We start from the raw sequence: 20,228 nt of genomic DNA, 5'->3' as shown, positions 1-20,228 counted from the left end.
AGACCCAGCGGCCAGAGTCAGGTCCCTGAGGCCCACAGAGACACAGCCGCTGAGCCTTCGGGGCAGAGGAGATCCACCAGACACCCTTCCTTCTGCCCTGGAGGTGGTTCCTTCCAGCCTCACACCGCCCGCGGGGGTCTGGCCAGGGCAGGCCCAGTGCAGCCGCGACCCACCCCTGACCTGGCGCCCCCTTCCCCGCAGGGAAATGCCGGTGACCGCAGACAGACCCCTCCCTTCTTTGGGTGGCTTTTGGAGCTCGTAGGAGGGGGCAAGGGCCCCAGAGTCTCCCCTGTCCCCGCCGGCAGGTGTCCTTCCCCTGGTCAGCACTTCACGTCTCTTTCACACGAAGTCTTTGCCCTCGAGGACCTCAGGCTGCCAAGGGGCAGAGTTTGGTGAGGTGTTCGGTGCAGGGGCTGGACCACCGAGTCTCCACATCACCTGCTTCTCAGAAGACGCTGGCCTCCTTCCCTCCACGCACAGGGCAAAGCGGACACAGAGGCGGCCTGGCCTCACGCTGGACGCCAGCAGAAAGTGCCCCGTGTCCCTGGTTCACAAAGCACCCCCATCCCAGGAGGTAAAGATGAACTGTTTACACTGGGTGGGAGGCAGCGCCTGAGCCCCCCTGCCCTCTGAGCAGCCCTCATATTTATCACTGCGCTGACCTCATAGTTGCTGGAACGAGGCCGGGCAAGGGTCAGGCTCCGTGGTGGGTCCTGGCACAGCGCCGCTGGGCTGCGTGATGGGGAATCAACGCCCATCTCTGTCCCTATCCGTCCCTCCTAGCTGCTGCTGACCTGAGGGGCTTTGGTTTTTTGTTTTGTTTTTCTTTTTCCTTTTTTTTGCTATGAAACTGAAATATCTAAAGACAATTTTCTTTCCTTTTCTTTTTCTGCAACAACTTTTTTTTTTCTTATCATAAAAGTAATCCAGACATTAGATAACTCAGACATTAGTTTGGGGGAAAAGTTAGATTGCTACCTCCTAACATACTCCAAAATAAATCCCAGCTGATTTAAAGATCTAAGCTAAGATCCCTCAAAGTTCAAAATTAGGGTAAGAATTTACCAGGAAAAAGGAGGAAAAGCTTTCCAAGCAGTGAGAACATCATCGCAAAAGCCCGCAGTCTGGGTCCCTCGAAGGCGAAGGCAAAGGTGGGGCTGGTGGGAAGGAATGCAAGTTGGGGTGAGGTCTTGGGAGTCAATGCTTACCCTGGGGGACTGGGGAGCCACCAGAAGGTTTCAGGGAAGGGAGTGAGTTGGCAGATCTGTACTCCAGAAAGGTCCCGATGCTGCGGTGGGAAGAGTGTCCTGGCAGAGAGCAGGCCAGTGAGAAGGTCTACAGTGACCCAGGTGAGAGGTGACAGGGCCTGGGCCAGAGGAGCACTGGTGAGGATGGAGAAGGTAGTGTGGAGGATGAATCTCTTGGGAAGGGGAGCAGGGATGAGTGAGGCAGAGGGGTCCACGCCGCCCCCCACATGCTACACCACCCCTTCTCATCAGGATGGATTTGGGGACCCACCCACCAAGATGGAGCAGGTGTGGTGGCGGGGAGAGAAGTGGAGTTTTGGGGGTGCATTGGGGCTCGTAAGCTGAGATGTTCATTAGACAGTTGGTTACTAGGGTCCGAACCTCCGTAGGGGGTTCTGGCCCGGAAGTACAGCTTCAAGAGACACCAGGACATAGAACCCAACTGATGCCATCAGAGTGGACGAGGTGACCCAGGGAGAGTCTAAAAGAGCAAATGAAGGAGGCTTCAAGGAAAACCTTGAAAAGACCCACGTTTAAGGGGCAGGCAGAGGAGGATGGCCTGGGGACTGAGAAGGAGCTGCCAGAGGGCCAGGAGGTGGCTCGAGGGGGGAGGGGAGGGCTGGTCCACAGTGTCACATGTTTTCCAAGCAACTAAGCAAGATAAGGAATAAAAGACCTAAATCCAATTTAGCAACAAGGTCAGTGATGATCTGGGTGAGACATTTCCATGGAATGTTGGGGGTTGAGGCGAAACTGTGTTGGATCCAGAGATGAACAGGGATTTAAAAAGAACTCTTTGGGGGAGCCTGGGGTAAAAGGATAGAGACAGAGGGCACCTGGGCGGGGCGGTGGGCTTGAGGCAGGGTCTGGTCGTCCCGGTGCTGGGAGAGGTGTGAGCACTTTTACAAGGCGATGGGAGGGGGCCAGGGAAAGGGAAGAGGTTAGGGTTCTGGGAGGCGGAGGTGCAGGGCGTGGGGCTGGGAGCCAGAGCCCCAGGCAGGGGAGCCCTGGACAGGAGGAGGGAGGATTCCCGCAGTTGGTTTCTGTTTATTCCAGGGACGTTAGTGGAGGAGGCGGTCTGCTGAGACTGGGGGTGGGGCGGGCCAGGGGCAAGGAGAGCAGGAGGGGCTGTAGACTGGCACATGCGCTCAATGAGGACGCCTGAATTTGCCGGGAGCTCCTGTGCGCTGGGCACTGTTAGAGCTCCATGCAACTTTGTTGAAGCCACTGGACAGCCCGGGAAGGACTGTGGTCCCCAAGTTCACGGGAAAGCAAAGGCTGGACCCGGGCATTCTGCCGTCAGAGCTGGGGCTCAGGAGGCGGTGTGTCTAGCAGCCTTGGTGCGGAGCAGCACAGACACGCAGTGGGCGAGAGTCAGGCCGGGGCTTGCATGGTGGCTGTGACCACGGTTGAGGATTTTGTAAGGATGTGATTGACACACTCGGTACAAGGAGGGTTGGGTGGTGAAGCAGTCCAGGCAGCTGGTGTAGAGAAGCCAGAACCTGGGTTTCGCTCCAGGGATGCTGTTTCTGGGTACAGACCCAAAAGGATTGAAAGCAAGGGGACTTCCCTGGCGGTCCAGTGCTTAAGGCTGTGCCTTCCCATGCAGGGGACGCAGGTTCGATCCCTGGTCGGGTAACTAAGATCCCAGATGCCGCGGGGCAGCTAAGCCCACACCCTGCAACTAATGAGCCCGCGCTCTAGAACCCGTAGGTCACAATTAGAAGTCTGTGCGCCACAACACGCGACGCAACCAAAAATCCCACGTGCCGCAACTAAGACCCGACACAGCCAAATAAATAAATAAGTAAATGATTAATTTAAAAGAAAAAGAAAAAAAATGCAAAACCTAAAAGTTGAGGACTATTTTTTAAAATAAATAAATAATGAAGTATGTGAAAAGGATTTTTAAAAAAAAGGATTGAAAGCGGGAACTCAAGACACACCCCTGCCCAGCCGTGCTTAGCAGCTGATTCACGCAGCCAAAAGGCGGAAGCAACCCAAGGGTCCATCCGAGGATGAGTGCACAGACGAGATGTGGTCTGCACATATAATGGGATGTTAGCCTTAAAAGGAAGAAATTCTGAATTCGAGCTTTTCGAGGGTCCCCGTCCGGCAGGTGACCGCTCCATTTAGCAGGACCTCGTCTCACTCTCACCCACGCACCTTCCCCAGCAACAAGAGGGTCCGCGGTGATCGGGGTGAGAACTGAGTAGTCAGTGGGGGGCTCCAGCCTTGTCCTGAAGGACCACATTCCAGGTGGTGGCCCAGAGGGAAGCCACTGGAAAGCAGCCGGAAACTAGCCCATGGGTGCCAGTCTTGGGGGTCAGGTCTCGGCCTGAAGGTAACCGGTCTCTGGTTTGGAGAAGCAAACGCAGCCTCTGCCCAGCTGCTCCGTCCTTTGGGATAAAGCGGTAGAGGTGGAGGGTAAAGCCATAAAAGTGGAATCAAGTGGCTGTCAGGGGCCCCCGCCCCGAGCCTCCCACCTTGGTCCCCAGGGCTGCCTCCCTGTTTACCGCCTTCCTTCAAGGGCCATCCTGGGGGGCAGGCCCTGGTGCTGGCCGGCTGGTCTTGCTGCCTCTCAGCTCCCACCTCCCTCCCCAGCTCTGGGCATCCTCGAGGCTGGGAGCCTAAGCAGACTCCCCGAGGGCCTCTGGGCCCCGGCTGGGGCTTGGCCTCCTCAGGAGAGGCTGTGGGGAACGTAGAAGTGGCCCCCGCTGGCCCTGCTGGAAGGCAGAGCCTGCGCCGTCTTTCCAGGGGACGCGGGGTCACCTGCATCCTCCCCCAGCCCGGTGCAGAGCTGTCCCTCTGTGTGTGCCAGCGACCGGGCACCCAGGGGACGAACGTCAGGTGTGCTCCACGTGCCTTGCCAGGAGCTCCTGGCGGCGGTGGCACCCACTCCTCAGACGGCAGGAAGGGCAGTGAAAGAGCCCAGGAGATCTGAGCTTGGCCTCCAGCCTCTCACTTCCCCCGATACGCCGTCCGCAGAGCCAGGAAAACGTTAGCACTGGCCGCCGGCCCACGTGCTCCCCTTCCACACACTGTCCAACGGCGGTGGGTTTTCCGTGTTTGTTTCCAAGATACTCTGACAATGTGATAAAGGCGTGTAGGGACAGCGAAAGGCAGCCCGTGAGACACCAGGGAAGGTCATCGCGGGTGAGGCCCTCACCCCCACGTCCCCAAGCTTCCTCCTGCTAAGCCCGGAGCTCAGCTCCCTCTGCCTGCTTGGATGGATGGATGGATGGACAGTCAGGAGTAACGGGAGGGCCGGCTCAAGGCAAGCCCTCAGCACAGCGTTTCAGTGAAACCCAGGACAGTGGGCTGTGGAGAAAACGGTTCAGACCCCAGAACTGGAGGCCCAGCCTCCTCGGGGGTAGCTGTGCGGCCTTGGGTTTCAGTTTCTTCCTGTGTGAAATGGAGACGATGACAGCCCTGCAGAGCATCGCACTGGGGCTGAGCGTTCCGGGAGGGGCGGGGGCCGCGGTGCCCGCTCCAGACGCGGCCAAAGCTGGGAAATGACCGGTTTCCTCACTGGGCAGGACAGTGGGTGCCTCGCCGTCCCTGGTGTGCGGTCCCCAGGATGGCTGGAGCCTGGGTGTCAGGGGTGGCTCCTCTTAACCTCTTGACCTTGGCCCCTGGGCTCAGGGCCCACCAGGCACACACGTCCCCGGGCGTCCTGAGCAGGCAGGAGGCTTTCTTTTGGGGGTCGAGGGGCACAGCCTCCAGCACAGCTTGTTGTGTTCGCGGGTGCAGACTGACGCTAACCCTATCCACCCATGGGGCTCCAGACTGGGAGCACGGAGTGCCCTGAGCGTGTCCTCGCCTGGCATGGCCGTCGTCCCGACAGGCACTGCCCACTTGCAGGCCTTGTGTTGGGAGCTGCAGAGCTGGGAGCAGCGTCCTGGGCCTCAGAGAGTGCGAGAAGCCACGGTGCTGCCCTCACAGTGAGGGGCCCAGACCCCAGCCCAGCAATGGGAATTCCACTCCCAGCCCCCGTTCTCAGGGGACTAACCAGACACCAGTTATGGGCAGGAGCTTAGTGTCTGTATGAGCCCTGAACACCCCAAAAAGTATGTTTCTGGGAATGTTAACCAAGGGGTGTCAAAGTCCTATGCCCCCTCCTTCCGTGCCCCCTCCCCCTCCCCCAGCTCCAAGCCGCCCTCTGGGTCTCAGTTTCCTGCAAGCTGCCTGCAAAGCCAATGAACGCCCATGCAACTATAGGCAGAATTTTCCCGACAGCCCTGGAGGGAACCGGTAGCCTTCTAGGGGATGATCAGTTGTTACAGACCTGCAGCTCAGTCCAGTGAGCTGGCCTAAGCCTCAGTAGAGGCTCCTGCCCGCGAACCACCAAGGGAAACGGGCACCGCCGTCCCTCCCAGGACTGCCAGCCCCAGGAATACTGCTTCCCCCCAAAGGCAATGGACTCTGCTGAAACTTCTTGTTGGGAGAATCTAGACTCTTTCTTCTTGGTGGAAAACAGTGAGAGAGCTGGGCCTCCGTGCAGCAGGAGGCTGGAGGGAGTGAGCTCTCCGGGCCCCCGTGAACCCTGGCCCTGCCCCGGTGCTGCCCTCACGCCCGCCAGCCCTGTAAGGGAGCTGCCCTCCCAGGGGAACTTCGGGCGCCCCCAGCCCATGGCCGTCTCCTCCCTGCCCTCCCTTGTAGACAGACGGCCCTGACAGCTGCTGTGCCTGACATCAGAGGTCACCAGGTGCCTGGAGAGAGTGGGGGCCAGGGCCCCAGCCCTCGGCCAGCTGGCTTCAGGGGAGAAGCAGGGGGGTGCGAGCTGGGCTGTGAGACACGGAGGGGCTGGTGGGGAGTGCAGGTGCAGGACAGGAAGGAGAGGTGTTTGCGGGGGGCGCTCTGAGCACGGGAGCAGGACACGCCCCCTGATGCTTTCCCGGGAAATGGAACCTTGACCAGGGAGGAAAAAGAAGCAGCCCCAGCCAGGGTACATGCTGTCTTCTAAGGGGCTCCGCTCCACACCCTTGAGGCTGTCAGCGCCCCCAGAACTGCAGTGAAGTCTGGGGAGAGAGTTCTGGCAGCGCGTTCCTGCCCGCAGCCCGGATGCACCGGACACAGACCTTCAGGGGCTTCGCCACGCAGCCCTGGGGACACAGAACCATCTGGATGGGCATCACCCTGCTCTTGCCCTGGGGAAGGAGCAAATGCACCTAAGCTCCAGGCGGTGGCCACACCCCTGCCCCTTGGCTCCGCCCCTCAGCTCCGCCCCCTCCCAGGCTAGCGGGTCTGCTCTGCACTCCCTCCCCTTCTGAGGCGTTTCCCAGGCTCCACCTGCCCTCTGGGGGCCTGCGACCCCTCCTTGCAGATGCCTTGGGCCAGGATTACTCTTCCTCAGATGATGGGTCACAGGAAGGACAGAGAGGACCTGGTGGCAGTCAGCGTGAGCTCGCAGGGCACCGCTGGGCCGGGGGCTCAGTGTAGCACACCAGGCGGGGAGGGGGTCCTCATTTTCAGGGACTTCCTGACAGGCACGCACTTCCTTTCCTCTCCTGCTTCGGCACTGGAAGTGGGAAATGCTCTCCCCTGTCCAATCAGACGAGACTTCCCCGGGAAGTGGTGCAAGGCCCAAGGTGGGGAAAGACACTGCATCCTGCCGTCCACACCCGCCAAAGACGCGTCACCTGGGTCCTGACCACGTGAAGGTACAGAGCAAAGTCATGAGGCCAAAAGGGCTGGAGGAGCTGGGGGCCAGGAGCTGCTTCCTCCCCTGACCCTGACCCTGACCCTGGACTCACGGCAGGTCCCTGCCACTGTCACAGGTCCTTAGAGATTTTCCGAGGTCACCCTTTCCACTCCCCTGCGTCCACGAGGAAGTCCCTAACCACGCCTGTGGCCGCCCCTGACCCGAAAGCTTTTCCCAAAGGAAGAGGGTAACTCTGCTTAGTGTCATCCAGAGGCCTCAGACCTTTGCTCCATGGAGGTCCCTAGTTCAACTCGACCTAAACCCTCTTCGTCGAGGGGCCTAGAGACAGGAACACAGAGTCACCCCCAGAGGTCACCAGGATGCAGCCCCAGTTCCAGCAGCAGAAGTCGGCCTGGCGGCCGCATCACGCAAACAAGGAGGCAGCGTGCTCTGTGCCGAGAAGCTCGGCTCCGCGGAAGCCCGGCCCTGGGACGACGCTGGGCTGCTTCTCCTTTTAAGGCAACGTCTGAGCTCTCGGCCCCAGCCCCACTCATTCCTGGCTATTTGGAGGCAACGATGATTACTCAGCGCCACCCCGCACCCCCCCACCCCCGGCCTGTTTTTCATTAGGTTCTTTTTAAAGGGATGGCGCCCCCCCTGTAGAGCAGACACGTGGCCCATCCCAGCCCGCTAGGAGCCGGTGCGGGGAGCGCGTGAGGTCGGGGGAGAATCCCGGTGAAGACAGCGCGGGGGCAGAGAGAGGGCTAGGATGTTGGAAAACAGTCCTGAGAGGCTGGGTGCGGGCCGTGCAGGTTCTGCGGGCAGCAGGGGGTGGTGCCTTTGCCCATCCCCCCCCCCGCCCCACGGGGGCGCCAGTGAGACAGGTCTGAAGTCGGGTTCTCGCGAACGCTGGCTGAAGCTGGCTAAGCTATCATCCCTCTGGAGCCCCAGTTTCCCTCCAAGCCAGGCCTGCGAGCGGCATGGGAGCTCTGCAGAGGGCAGCGGGACCGTGTGCCGTGGGCACGGCCGGGCGCCTGACCTCCGTCTGGGGGATGGGCCACGGCCCCAGCTCCCCCGCAGCTCCTCGAGGGGACGGCATCTGTAATGGAACCACTCTGAACCCGGGGGGGAGGGGGGCTCCCTGGCCAGACGGTGGGTGGGTTCTTACAAACGTCCTAAAAGGGCTGAGCCACCGGGCCCCTCACTGGCCTCGTATCTGCAAGTTCCTCTCTCCCTTTCGAATCAAGGCACGGTCGCCACCCCTCCTGGCCCAGCCCTGGAAGGTGCTCTGAAGGGTCACCCCGGTTCTGGGAGCTGGAGTGAGTGGGAGAGGGCTCTGTGCCCCACGAGCCCCGAGCTGGGCCTGCGAGGCAGGAGGGGGAAGTGGTGCCTTGCAAGGCCCTGGCTCACCAGGCCCCGTGCCCCGCGGCTGCCTGATGGCATTCTGGCAGCGGAGCTAAATGAGCCCTGGGGCTGGTCCCCGAGGGCGTGTTTGTGGTCCAGGTGCACGCTGTTTCCATAGGGCCAACCGGCACCCCACTCCCTCCGGGACGCATGTGAGGAAGGGCCACGTGGGCCGAGTGGGCTTCTGTCCCCACAGCCACCTGGCTCCTGAGAGACAGAACACCTCCCACCGCTCGGGCCACAGCCTCCTCCTTTTAAGAGCCTTCAGAAGGACATCGGGGCGTCCCTGGGGGCCCGGCTGCCCTGGGGTCTGTCACAGTTGGACAGGGTTCAATCTAATATCTCATCTTAGGCGATTCAGCTGCTCCCGTGGCTCTCAGAATAAGGTGCGGGATTCACGCTCCAGCCTCTAGCTCCACGCAGCATCCTCGCCACGGCCCCCGCCGCTGCAGCGTCGGTCCCGCTCTCCCGAGGTCAGCTGACCTGGCGGGTCCCGGGCTCCTCACAGAGAGGGCTGGGCCTTAGCAAAGTGCTTACTAAAAAATAAGGGAAGTAATGTGGACTTTTCAAAAAGCCACATATATTTGATGCAAAGGTATGTCCTTTATTCTGTTCCGTCTACCTTCCTTCGTTATTGTTGACTCCTTCTTATTTCAACGAGATGAGGATGGTGGGCAGAATTTACAAATACTCCTAACTGATGACATAAAACATAAGCAGTCCTTTGTGGGTCCCTCCAACCTTTGTTTTCCTCTGAAAAGGTCTCGGCTGTAAAAACCCCAGGATCTGAGAATCACTGACCTACTGCTGGGAGCCAGGGCAAGGCCCTGAGGCTCCCGCCCGGAGCACAGGAGGCAAGGGGAGCCCAGCAGCCCGGAGATCAAGACAACTAATGTTGTAACGAATACTGTAAAAAATCAAATTTAACACGAAGAACGCAATACGGACAAAAATCTAAAATTTTAAACAAAGACACGACCAGTTCTAGGGAATGTTCCAACGAGGCTCAGCAGGGTCCACCTTCCCAGTCACCCATGACAGAGGGGGGCGCTTCAGGGTCTGAGAGCCTCTGGGGAGGAAGGGCCACAGCCCTCCAGGAATTCCCTTTGGGGCCTCACGACCCTGACGTTCTGTGAGTCCGATGTCAGCTCGGTCTCTGCGCGTGACCCCAGGGCCCCGCACGGCGGCCTCAACGGAGGCTGTCCGGGGGCTCCAGGCGGCTCCATACGTGACCCCACGCTGTCCCCAGGCTCATTCCTCTGCCTCCGTAGCCAGCTCTTCATGTTTATTTTTCTTTCCTGAATTCTTAGGAGGACAAGCAAGTGGAGACAAAGACAGATGCCAAGAAGGGAGAGGAAAGGGGCAGAGATGCCAGCAAAAAGCCCCTGGGCCCCAGACGGGACTCAGACCTGGGGAAGGAGCCAAAGAGGGGCGGTTTGAAGAAAAGCTTCTCAAGAGACAAGGACGAAGCTGAAAGCAAAGGCTCAGAGAGGCCCAAGGAGGAGAAGCTCATCAGGGGCCTCGAGAAGGGCCGGGTCAGGGCTGCGGTGGACAAGAAGGAGGCCGGGAAGGAGGGGCGGGCGCAGGAGGGGACGGCAGCCCCCAGGAAGGACGAGGAGAAGCAGGGCAGTGCGAGCGGAGACAAGGGGAAGAAGGGAGAGGGGAAGAAGGTAGAGGAGAAGAAGGAAGCAAGCCAGAGAGAGGGGGCCGAGAAGGTGAAGGGGCAGAGGAAGGACACGGACGCCCGGAAGGAGGGCCAGGAGGTGGAGAGAGGGAGCAGGGACAGGGGTGCCAGGCCGGAGGACGAGAAGGCCAGAAAAGAGGAGCCCCGCCGCGCAGAGGCCCCCCGCGAAGAGACCAAGAGCCCGGCGCCAGAGAGACCAGCCCCTGGAGACCCCACCGAGCCCACCGACGGGCCCGCCCAAGCTGAGGAGGAGGCGGCCCCCAGCGTCTTTGATGAGCCCCTGGAGCGGGTGAAGAGCAACGACCCGGAGGTCACCGAGCTCAACGTGAACAACTCGGACTGCATCACCACTGAGATCCTGGTGCGCTTCGCCGAGGCGCTGGAGTTCAACACGGCCGTCAAGGTCTTCGCCTTGGCCAACACGCGGGCGGATGACCACGTGGCGTTCGCCATCGCCATCATGCTGAAGGCCAACAAGACCATCACCAGCCTGAACCTGGACTCCAACCGCATCACCGGCAAGGGCATCCTGGCCATCTTCCGGGCCCTCCTGCAGAACAGCTCGCTGACCGAGCTCCGCTTCCACAATCAGCGCCACATCTGCGGCGGCAAGACCGAGATGGAGATGGCCAAGCTGCTCAAGGAGAACACCACGCTGCTCAAGCTGGGCTACCACTTCGAGCTGGCCGGGCCCCGCATGACCGTCACCAGCCTGCTCAGCCGCAACATGGACCGGCAGCGGCAGAAGCGGCTGCAGGAGCGCCGGCAGGAGCGGGAGGCCCGCGGGGCCGAGGCGCTGCTGGAGGTGCCCCGCGCCGGGGCCCCCGCCCGGGGCTCCCCCAGACCCTCCCCGCAGTCGTCCCCCAGGGCCGCTCCCAGGACCTCCCCGGGGAAAGGGGGCGCCCCGGCCGCGCCCCCGCCCCCGCCGCCGCCCCTGGCCCCGCCGCTCCTCATGGAGAACCTGAAGAACTCGCTCTCGCCGGCCACCCAGCGGAAGATGGGCGACAAGGTCCTCCCAGCCCAGGAGAAGAACTCCCGGGACCAGCTGCTGGCCGCCATCCGCTCTAGCAACCTGAAGCAGCTCAAGAAGGTGAGTGGGTGCGCTCAGCCGCAGCGCCGCGCAGCGCGGGGCCGGGAGGGGGCTGGCTCATCCCACCGCCCTCTGCCCCAGGCTGGCCGCCTCGCCTTGCCCGCGAGGGAGTCTGGCCTTCCTCTCGGGGGGGCCCCCTTTAGCCCCTCACCCAGCAGTGAAACCCGTTTCTCCCAGAAATGGAGAAGAAGCTTCAGACCCTTCCTCCCTCCCCCCATTCCCCAAACCCAAATGGTCTTTGTTTTCCTAATTCCCTCTCAGGACCAGCCAAGTCCTACAGGTCAGTTTATCCCAAAGGTCTTTGGGAAGCACTCCATCCCTGGAGACCCTGCTTCTCAAGGCTCGGCCTTCCTGGGTGGTAGCGTCTCGGTCCTCTGCCCGGCTGACCCCACCCCTACACGGTCACTCCTGAGACACTGCACAACCTCGACTGTAACTCCAGGGTCATTCGATGACATCCGGTTTTCACAGAAAAGGGGAAGGGCTCCCTCTGTCCACACTTTATCTCTTTGTGAGCCCAGCAGGAAAGGAAGTGAGAGGGATTCCAGAGGCCCCCGCTGGGTTCCCTCCTCTAAACCGACTCTGCTCTGCCCGGACAGGTGGAGGTGCCCAAGCTGCTGCAGTAGGACCGGGCTGCAGGCGCCATCCGCGACGCCACGCCTGCCCAGGCCCCGCTTCCCAGGGCCGCACAGACCCCGCCCGCCACGCCGGCTGACCTGCCCTGGACGTCCCTGCCCTGCCGTGGGAGAGCTGGAGGCCTGGGCCAGCTCCGGGAAGGATGCCTTCTCTCCTTGCTTTCCTTTTCTTGTCTCTGAGGCTCTCCACAAATGTCTCATACCTGGAGCTGAGGTTTCTGGACAAGAAGAGTCCTTTCAGCACGTGACCGAGAAGACAGCACGCCTGGGGCCCATGCGGCTGGCAAGCTGCCAAAGTCCTAGGATCCAGGAATGATGTCTCCCAGGGACCACGTGACCCGCCCGGCCCCACTGCCCCGCTAGGGCCAGGATTCAGGCCTCTGAGGAGCCCTTGGGGCAAGGCCGCTGGGCTGCTGGCTCTCTGTGTGGGGCAAGCCTGGAAGACTGGAGGGCCAAGGGCCCAGAGAAGAGGGAGGAGGGGCTGAGGACACCCCCAAGCCCCTCCCAGTAATCAGAGGACATGGCAGGGGCCGCGAGCCTGGGGGGAGTGGGCTCCAGACATGAGGAGAGGACAGACAGCAGCTGGACCTGAAGGTTTGATGCCAAAGCAGACATTTCCTCACTCCCACCTGCTGCTGTATAAATAGCTGTGTATCTGTTTTTCCATAAGATTTTGATAATATATACGAGCCTTTAGCTGTGCTTGGCTGTGCTCACCTCTGTGCTGTCCCGAGGGTCCCGATACTCACCTGGGCTCCCTGGAGGGCTCCAGAAACTCAGGTTCCCTGCCATGCCTCCCCAGGTTGCCACACACAAGCTCCCATCCGCAGAAAGCAGAGCATGAGGGAAAGACTCAGACGGGGGGGGGGGGGGCTCCCGCTGACCCGCTGTCCAGGCCCTGGGGTCACTGGGCAGAGCCGCCGTCGGGGTGGCAGGCAGAGGGCAGCGCAGGGCGCTGGGATGACTATGTTAGGCGCGTTCTGGATGCTCCTTCGCGACTCTTCCTAACCGCGGGCTCCAGCCATCTCCTCCCAGCAGCCCCAGGCCACTGGGGAGCAGTGCCCGCACCGTGGGTGCCCCCACGCCCTCCATCCCCGATATAGCAAAGGCATCTCTCTGGTTTGATCGGCTAAAGGAGCTGCACCCCTGTCGCTGTGGAACTGCCACCTGGGTGTGGGTCAGATGTAGGCTTTCTTGCAGCTTGCCGTCTGCAGGGCGGAGGTGGGGCGTCCCTGCGCCGAAGCGGGACCCCTGAGCTAGGTCTGGCCAGAAACAGAGCGCAGCCTGGTCCCGGAAGCAGAGAGCTCAGATCCCAGGGCGCACCCTGCCCCCTCCCCCCACCCACGCGCCTGTCCCCCAGAAACCCAACCAAGGCCGGGCCGGAGGGGGACACACTGCCGCCCCCAAGCTAAGCGCAGCAAGTCTGCGGGCCGAGGCTGCGGCTCTGTGAGCCGAACCAACGTCACCTCCGCGTCGCAGACAAAGCCTGGCCCAGAGAGTGTGACACGGGCCGCGACCACTCAGCTCATCAGGATCCCGAGCTCCGCCCCGAGCTGCTCCTGGTGACGCCCCCTCCCGGCACCGACAAGGGCAGGTGAAGGGGCTCAGGTGGCCTAAGCGACCCCGCCCGCCAGGGTCCAGATCTTAGAGCTCCAGCTGGACCCGTCGCTTTAGGGCGTGACACACTTAACTCAAGATTAGCCGACAGAAAATCAGCTTCTGCTGTTCCTGGGCCGCCAGGGGCACCGCCCTCCCCCTCCCCCCTCTCCGCTCCGCTGTGGCCTCCGCAGGCCGATGACGTCATCCCCTCCGAGCCTGGGGTGGGGGCGCAGCGCCACCTGGCGGACAGCGCGGCCCCGGGCCTTCTGCCGCGCAGCGTTCCGAGCCCGGAGGGTGGACAGCTGGACCTGGCGAGGCCCAACTGCTGGGAGGCCTGGGGTCGGGGTGGGGGGGGGGGCGATCGGGAGAGTCCTCGGGGTGCGGGTGCTCTGGGATCAGCTGAATTGAGGGGAGGGGTTGCAAGGCGGGGCAAACGACCTGACAGCTGATGGATCCGGATTCAAACCCAGGTTTCCTGCCAACTTGAGCTAGGAGGCTCCCCCAGGGCCCTCCGGCCGCCGCACTCTCTCCCCCACCCCGTCCAGGGGTCCATCTGAGACTCTGGCCCCAGGCCCTGCCCGCAGGAAAAGTGCCCCCCGCCCCCATCCCCTACCCGGCCCCTCGCCGGGCCTGGGGGCTGTGTGTACAAGCTGGGGCCCAGGCCCTGGAGGCACCGGGCCTGCAGAGCTATTCGGCCCACTTCCTGTCGTAGGAGGCCCAGGCCGGGCGTCAGGACCAAGGCCACTCAGGTGGCTTCTGTAAGGAGCATAAGATCCGAACGCGGGTCACCCACCAAGATCACCCAGCCTGGCTAGGCGTGTGCCAGCTGCCTGCTGGGGAGGGTGGGGGAGGGGGACAGGCTGCTGGCCTGGGGAGGGTCCCCCTCAGCAGCCTTGCCCGTGCTCTACCTGCCCTACCTGGCCACACACCTTTCCCCCACCCCTCGGCCCCCTTCTGCAGCCCTCACCCCCTCCTTTATCCCACCCGCCCTCCAGCTTTCCCCTTGCCCCACCAGCGCTCCCCTTTCCTGCTGACCTCTGGCTCCTGGCCTGACTGTATTCCAAGTACCTGGGCCCTAGCCCTCTCCCTGTCTGCCTGCGCTGGGCTTTGCCCAGCATCACAGCATTCCCCGCTGCGCCCACAGCGCAGGCCGGCGGGCTTCGTGTAAGATGCCACCCTTCCCCATCTCGGCTTCCCAGACCTCCCCTCAGGGTCCCCGCCGGTCCCTCCCAGGCTAGCAGGACCGCACTTTCGCTCGATCCCTGAGGATCACGGCTCCTCCCACCCCCACCCCCCACGTTGTAGGGTGTCTGCCGGTTTTCCGGGGTGCTGCTGCAGGGGCAGCCGTGCCCCGTCCCCGGGTGAGGAGCTGGGCCACAGAGGACGTGGCACTTTTGGAGACAGTGTGCTGTCTTGTTTTAAAAACTAGAGAACGTGAGGGGGCCCTCCTCTCTGCTCCCCACTTGTGGAAGCTGCACTCTGGTCACGGTCGCCCCTTCTCTGAGAATTCTCTGTAGAGTTAATTGACTGGAAGTGTTGGGGGCAGCGTCCCAGGAGGCAGCTCTGACTGGGATAAACTTGACTCCCCTCCCAGACTACAGAGCAATTTTTAATTGGCCCCAGGCTGTTGACATAAGGATAATTAGTTCTGACCAGCACGGCCTTGCTTCATTTGCACTTCATTTCTTAGGGAAACTCAGAAATCTTACCCTGCAAACCTCCTCCACCTCCCAGCTTCAGGAGAGGAGGACGGTCCAAACCTTGGAGTGACCTGGTGACTGCCTCTCCCAGCGTATGATGGCAGGACCTGCGACCGGAAGCCAGGACGCTCGCGGCCCCTCCCGCCTCTCTGCCCCATCCTCAGGGAAAAGGTGGACTTGCAGTTGTGGTCCCAGCTCTGGCCCCAGCAGCCCTAGCTTCCCCTCCATCTGGGTCAGGTCCAGGGACAGAGGTCTGACCCTGGCCCCAAAGCGGCTGGCCCAGGAGCTCCCCGCCTGGGCTGTGTGACGAGAGCCTCCAGTGGGCCCCGGGCATGGTTAGCACAATGGCCATCCAGACGAGGCTGCCGGGGCCCAGAGGCCTGAGGAAACCGAAGGGCAAGCAGGTTGCAGTGGGGCTGGAGGACCGCGGAGGGAGGGGAGGGGGCTGAGCCGAGGGGCTTGGTAAGGGGGAGATGGCGGATTGGGTGGCTTCCCAAGCTGAGTTGGCACTTTTCCCACTTGAATTAAAAACTGGCCTACGTCTTCAAGAGGGGAGGTCAGGGGAGGCGGGGGAGGGGACCTGCCTGGCCCAGTAGAGACACAGAATTGGGCCTGGGGGCCTTGTGCCTTGGGCTCCCCTGGTGCTCCAAGGCAGCTGACGGCACCTGCCCGGCCTGCCTCCTCTGATGGAGAAGGGCAGACCCGACCAAGCTTCCTGTACGTGGTTCACCCTCAGGACAGCCCCCAGGCAGCATCTGCATTCTACAGATAAGGAAGCTGAGACCTGGCAACCTCGGGAGACACAGACACACCCAGGTTTGACGGGGGCAGGGCCCGAGTGTGAGTCCAAGTGTACCGAATGGGGGCAGGGGCCCTTGTGCGGCGGTGGTGCCTCACTCGCCGGCCCCTCGTGGGGAATCTGTAACCAACCAACGAGCACCCTCTTCCCCGCAGTGGCAAGATTCGCCTCCCCGGCTCTGGGAACCAGCCCGAGGAGCCCTCAGCCTGGGGGCTTCTGCCTGTGCTCCAGCCCTGGCACCCGCCCTCCCCTGCTTCGGGGCTGTGGGGCTGCCGGCAGAGCCAGGAAGTTGTGCGTGGCCCAATGACACAACCCACATGACATGTCATTACAGCTTTAATCCAGCAGCCGGGGCACGGCCCGTGGGGGCGCCAGCAGGAGGGCTTCTGCCCACGGCCGGTGGAGCCCCCCTCAGCCCACGGCGGGCAAACAGGAGCGGCCCAGCCTTCCCGGCTGGCGTCCTGGGAGGAGAAGGGACTAAAAGAAAGCAGGGGCTGTGACCCAGGCTTTCCTGTCCTTCCCCCGCCCCGGATAAAAATAGTCCACGCATCCCAGGCCCTCCCCACCCACCCCTCATTCACGGCCAAGTTCCAGCTCAGCTCCTGTTGCTCTCCCTGGGGCTCTGCTCCCAGAAGGTCTCAGGGCGTGGCTTGGTCTGGGGCCTGGCAAGCAGAGGACCCTGCCCACCCCCGGGCCGCATGAAGGTTCAGGAGGGGGCATCCCTGAGGGACGGCAGAGACGCAGCTGGTTGCTCAGGCTCCCGGGTAGGAGGGCTGGGGTGGCATATATGGGGGAGGAGCTGCAAGCCAAGGAGACAGGGTGAGGGTCACGGCGGCACGGGAGGGCGCAAGGGAGCCCCTGACCGCAGGGCCACACAGGACCCACGGGGCCGAGGCAGCCTGCAGGTCTGGGAGAAGGACTCGGGTTGTGAGGGGGCGGGGGCGGGCAGGTGGGAGCAAAGGGCTCACTTACCTGCAGGGTTGTAGACAGGGGGCCCCGCCGGGTAGAGTGGATACTGGGGTGCAGGACCACTAGGTGGGTACATGAAGCCAGGCTGTGGGGCTGCAGGGCCAGCTTTGGGGTCCTGGGGGTACGGGTACACCGGCTGCACTGGGATGCCTGTCATTGGGATCTCCTGGCCTAGTTGGGGGCCAAGGACCAGTATTCAGAGCCCTGCCTCCATGGGAAGCCACCTCCTCCGGCCCGGGAGGCCCTGCCGCCTCTGCTCCCAGACCCTGCTCGGCCGAGTCCAGCAGGGAGCCTGCGGGTGGTCCCCGCTGGTCAGTCTGGGTTCAGCAGTTTGCTCCCTCAGGGGGTTTCAGAGACCTCCTGGGCCAGAGAGCACGGCCTGGGGAACGTCTTACCTGGGCAAGGAGATGGCCGCTGTGGGGCTGGACTCTTGCAGCCTAGCAGAGCTGCCCCCAACGGGGGTCCCCCCACACTGATTCCCCCCCCCCCCGGGCGGGAGTCACCGTTCCCACGCCCACCAGTCACACGCCAAGTCAGGCACACGTCCTCGAGCACGCACGGAGCGCACCGATGATGTTCACGCTCCAGGCCCCACCCCAAGTGCTTCCTACGAGCCAAGAGCACGCACAAACCCAGGGCACACACGCGCATGCGGCAAGCGGTGCAGGCGCATTCGTGCATACCAGTCCAGCGTTCACACAGGCCCCTGAACGCTCCTGTTTCCGGGGTTACATGCTGGCAAGTGTGTGTCTGGAAGCACACGCTGCTGCACAACCTCACCCCCTTGACCTCTGGTGCCCACCGTGGGTCTCAGCCTGGCCCGGCTCAGGCTCCCCTGGCCCGTCCCACATGGACGCACCTTCAAATGGGCTCTGCAGCTGCTGGCGCCGGCGGTACAGGTAGCAGCAGGAACAGAGGAAGCAGCAGATGGTGGTGGCAACCACGGCCACGAAGAGGATCACGGCGGAGGCGATGCCCGCTATGGTCTTGGGACTTAGACAAAGAACAGGTCCCCTCACCTTCCAACCTCAAGGGCGGGATCCTCACCACGCCGACAGTAACACTGGGCTCGGACTCCTGGCCAGCAGGGGGCCACCACAAACCGAGATGTGGGTCTCCTGGGGGGGCTGTGCCCGACTGGTGTGGGTAGATCTTAGGGGACCACACTTCCCGGAAGGCCAGGCAGCCTGCCGGTCAGAGAGTGGCCGGCGGAGTTGTGGAGTGTGTGCCCCCGTCCATGACTTAACTGGTTAGACTCCAGCACGGGAGCCCTGAAAGTCCCCTGGGAAGTGATCCAGAGCTGTGTTCTCAGATCCCTCTTTAATCACAGTCCCCCTACACCTGTTCTATAGGTCAGCGTCCCCTCCAATAAGAAGTTTGAAAACCACTCATTGTGTCCCCCCCTTTTCATGGAGAGGAAACAGTGACCCACCCGGGACGTCCTCCCCAAGATCATGCAGCTGGTGAGCAGAAGACCTGGGAATCAGACCCCGTCTCCCACCTCCCGGCCAGAGCTCCACTGCGCCCGGGTGCGCAGGCCCGGAGCGAGGGGAGGGCTCGGCCCAGCCGGCGGTGACCACATGACGGTAACTAGCCGGCCCCTCCTGGAACTCCCCAGCCCCGGCGCTACAGCCCCGCTTCGTGCCCAAGCCGGAGCCCTGGGTGTGGGCGAAGAATGTGGAGGCGGACAAGGAGGGAAGGGGCCGGAGCCCACCTGAAGGCCAGGCAGTGCTTCTGCTGCCTCTCGGTGATAAGCAAGGTCAGGTCCCGGCAGCAGTACCGATGGTAGCAGGTCCCGCAGCAGAAGGTGAAGAACTCGCAGTTGAAGCCCGGATGCCAGGAGCCATTCCGGTCCAGGTACCACAGGCAGTCCTCGCCGGCCAGCGCTGCGGGCACGGACGGGGGTACCCAGTGGCCGCCCAGCCCCACTCCCACTCCCCGGAGCTCCACCCTGGTCCCTGCGCCCAGAGGCCTCTGCCCGGAGCGGCCCCTGGGGTCGGCCCCACGCCCGGCACCCGCCGCCCTCCCCTCCCGCGGACCCCGCAACGCCGGGGCGCGGACTCCCCCAGGGTCTCCGGGGCGCGGGCTCTCCCAGGGTCTCCGGGACCGCGCGCAGAGACCTCTCCCGCGCCCCCGGCCCCCGGCCCTTACCCAGGGGCGCCCCCAGCACCAGGAGCGCGATCGCGGCGAGCGGCGCGGCCCCGCGGAGCCCGGCGGGCGGCATGGCGGGGCGCGGGGAGCGGCGCGGGGCGCGCAGGACGACGCCGGCCGCCCAGCTCCGCGGGGCCTGCGCGCCCGCCGGCTCCTCTCCGCCTACTCTGGGCGGGGCTCGGCCGGTCTGCGCTGACCCTGCCCCCGCGCCCCGCCCGTCCGGGCTCCGCCCAGGACACGCCCAGGACACGCCCCGAGCGGGCTCCTCCTTCCAAGTCCCCCCCGGGACCAGTGGCTGCTGGGCGCTGCGGCCGGCCGGGCCCGCCCCCTGCCTCGGCCCAATCGGCGTCCCGGCCCCCAGAAGCCCGGATCCTGGTGCCACCTCCGAGTGCTCAGGCGCAGCGGCCAACCCTGACCTTCCCCGTGCGGGACCTCCTCTGCCCCAGTCCAGCCCGGGACATCCTGCGGCGGCGAGAGGAGAGCGAGGAGGCGGGGGTCACCCCGCCCCCACCAGAACACAGGCGCCCATTGAGAGGCAGCTCAGAGCAGCTTTGTCCCCGCCGGGCCCACAGGCCTGGACCCTGCCAGCTGCGCTGGCTCCCTGAGTGGCCCCTTCCCCCTCCGAGTGGACAGCCCTGGCATGCGCCAGCCTATGGCCTCACCAGTCCGGATGGCAGGCAGCTGGGGCCACCTGGGGACCATGCAGTCCGACACCCTTGACAGTGAAAACCCCTTTCGTCACAAAGCAGCCCCGCAGAGATACTGCAGTAGCCAGAGAGCATAGGGAGGCCCTGCCCCCCACTCCCATAGGGAGTCGTCAGTCTCCTTGCAAATTTGTTCTGAGTATTGCTAGCTGTGCCCCTGCTCCAGGGGCTCCCTGACCAGGAACATGCAGGGGACCAAGCTGTGGAAAAAATTCAAAGCTTCTCTTAGCTCCTCTGTGTGCATCCTTCAGGGTACTCAGACAGGCCCCTCATTTGGGGCTCCCCGGAATCCCACGAGCGAAACTAAGCTCACTGGTGGTATCAGTCCGTTTTACAGACAGAGATTTCTAGGATTCAAGGGTGTTAAAGGGTTTGTTCAAGGTAATAGAGCCAGTAAGTGGCAGAGGCATTCTAAATCCAGCTTGCTTTGCCTACGGAGTGGGAGAAGGTATTTGCAAATGATATATCTGATAAGGGTCAAAATACAAAATATACAAACAGCTCATACAACTCAACATAAAAAAAAATAGATTAAAAAAATGGGCAGAGGACCTGAATAGACATTTTTCCAAAGAAGACATACAGATGGCCAATAGGTACAT

At 62.7% G+C, this 20,228-nt stretch overlaps 2 protein-coding genes across 3 annotated transcripts in view; one reads left to right on the top strand and one right to left on the bottom strand.

The window, feature by feature from the left end:
* Nucleotides 1–12,374, top strand: part of LMOD1 (leiomodin 1) — a 32,083-nt gene extending 19,709 nt beyond the window's left edge. The window contains exons 2-3 of the mRNA XM_059998931.1: nt 9,606–11,069; nt 11,669–12,374. Coding sequence (XP_059854914.1) covers nt 9,606–11,069; nt 11,669–11,695 — 1,491 coding nt within the window. The 3' untranslated portion in view covers nt 11,696–12,374. The remainder of the gene's footprint in view (nt 1–9,605; nt 11,070–11,668) is intronic.
* Nucleotides 12,375–16,126: 3,752 nt separating this feature from the next.
* Nucleotides 16,127–19,090, bottom strand: SHISA4 (shisa family member 4). 2 transcript variants are annotated; one of them, XM_059998910.1, is made up of 5 exons: nt 18,923–19,090; nt 18,486–18,657; nt 17,631–17,764; nt 16,775–16,942; nt 16,127–16,279 (listed from the first exon to the last, which is right to left on the bottom strand). In XM_059998910.1, the coding sequence occupies exons 1-5, from the start codon at nt 18,993–18,995 to the stop codon at nt 16,131–16,133; spliced, it is 696 nt and encodes a 231-aa protein (XP_059854893.1). In that variant the 5' UTR covers nt 18,996–19,090; the 3' UTR covers nt 16,127–16,130. The 2 variants fall into 2 exon arrangements, with proteins under 2 accessions (XP_059854893.1, XP_059854902.1); XM_059998919.1 differs by lacking the exon at nt 16,127–16,279 and adding an exon at nt 16,350–16,601.
* Between the last annotated feature and the right edge of the window lie 1,138 nt (nt 19,091–20,228).

Source organism: Delphinus delphis, chromosome 1, assembly GCF_949987515.2.
Source record: "Delphinus delphis chromosome 1, mDelDel1.2, whole genome shotgun sequence".
Lineage (NCBI taxonomy): Eukaryota > Metazoa > Chordata > Mammalia > Artiodactyla > Delphinidae > Delphinus > Delphinus delphis.
The sequence above is the reverse complement of the archived record's forward strand: the minus strand, read 5'-3'. Positions and strand labels throughout refer to the sequence as shown.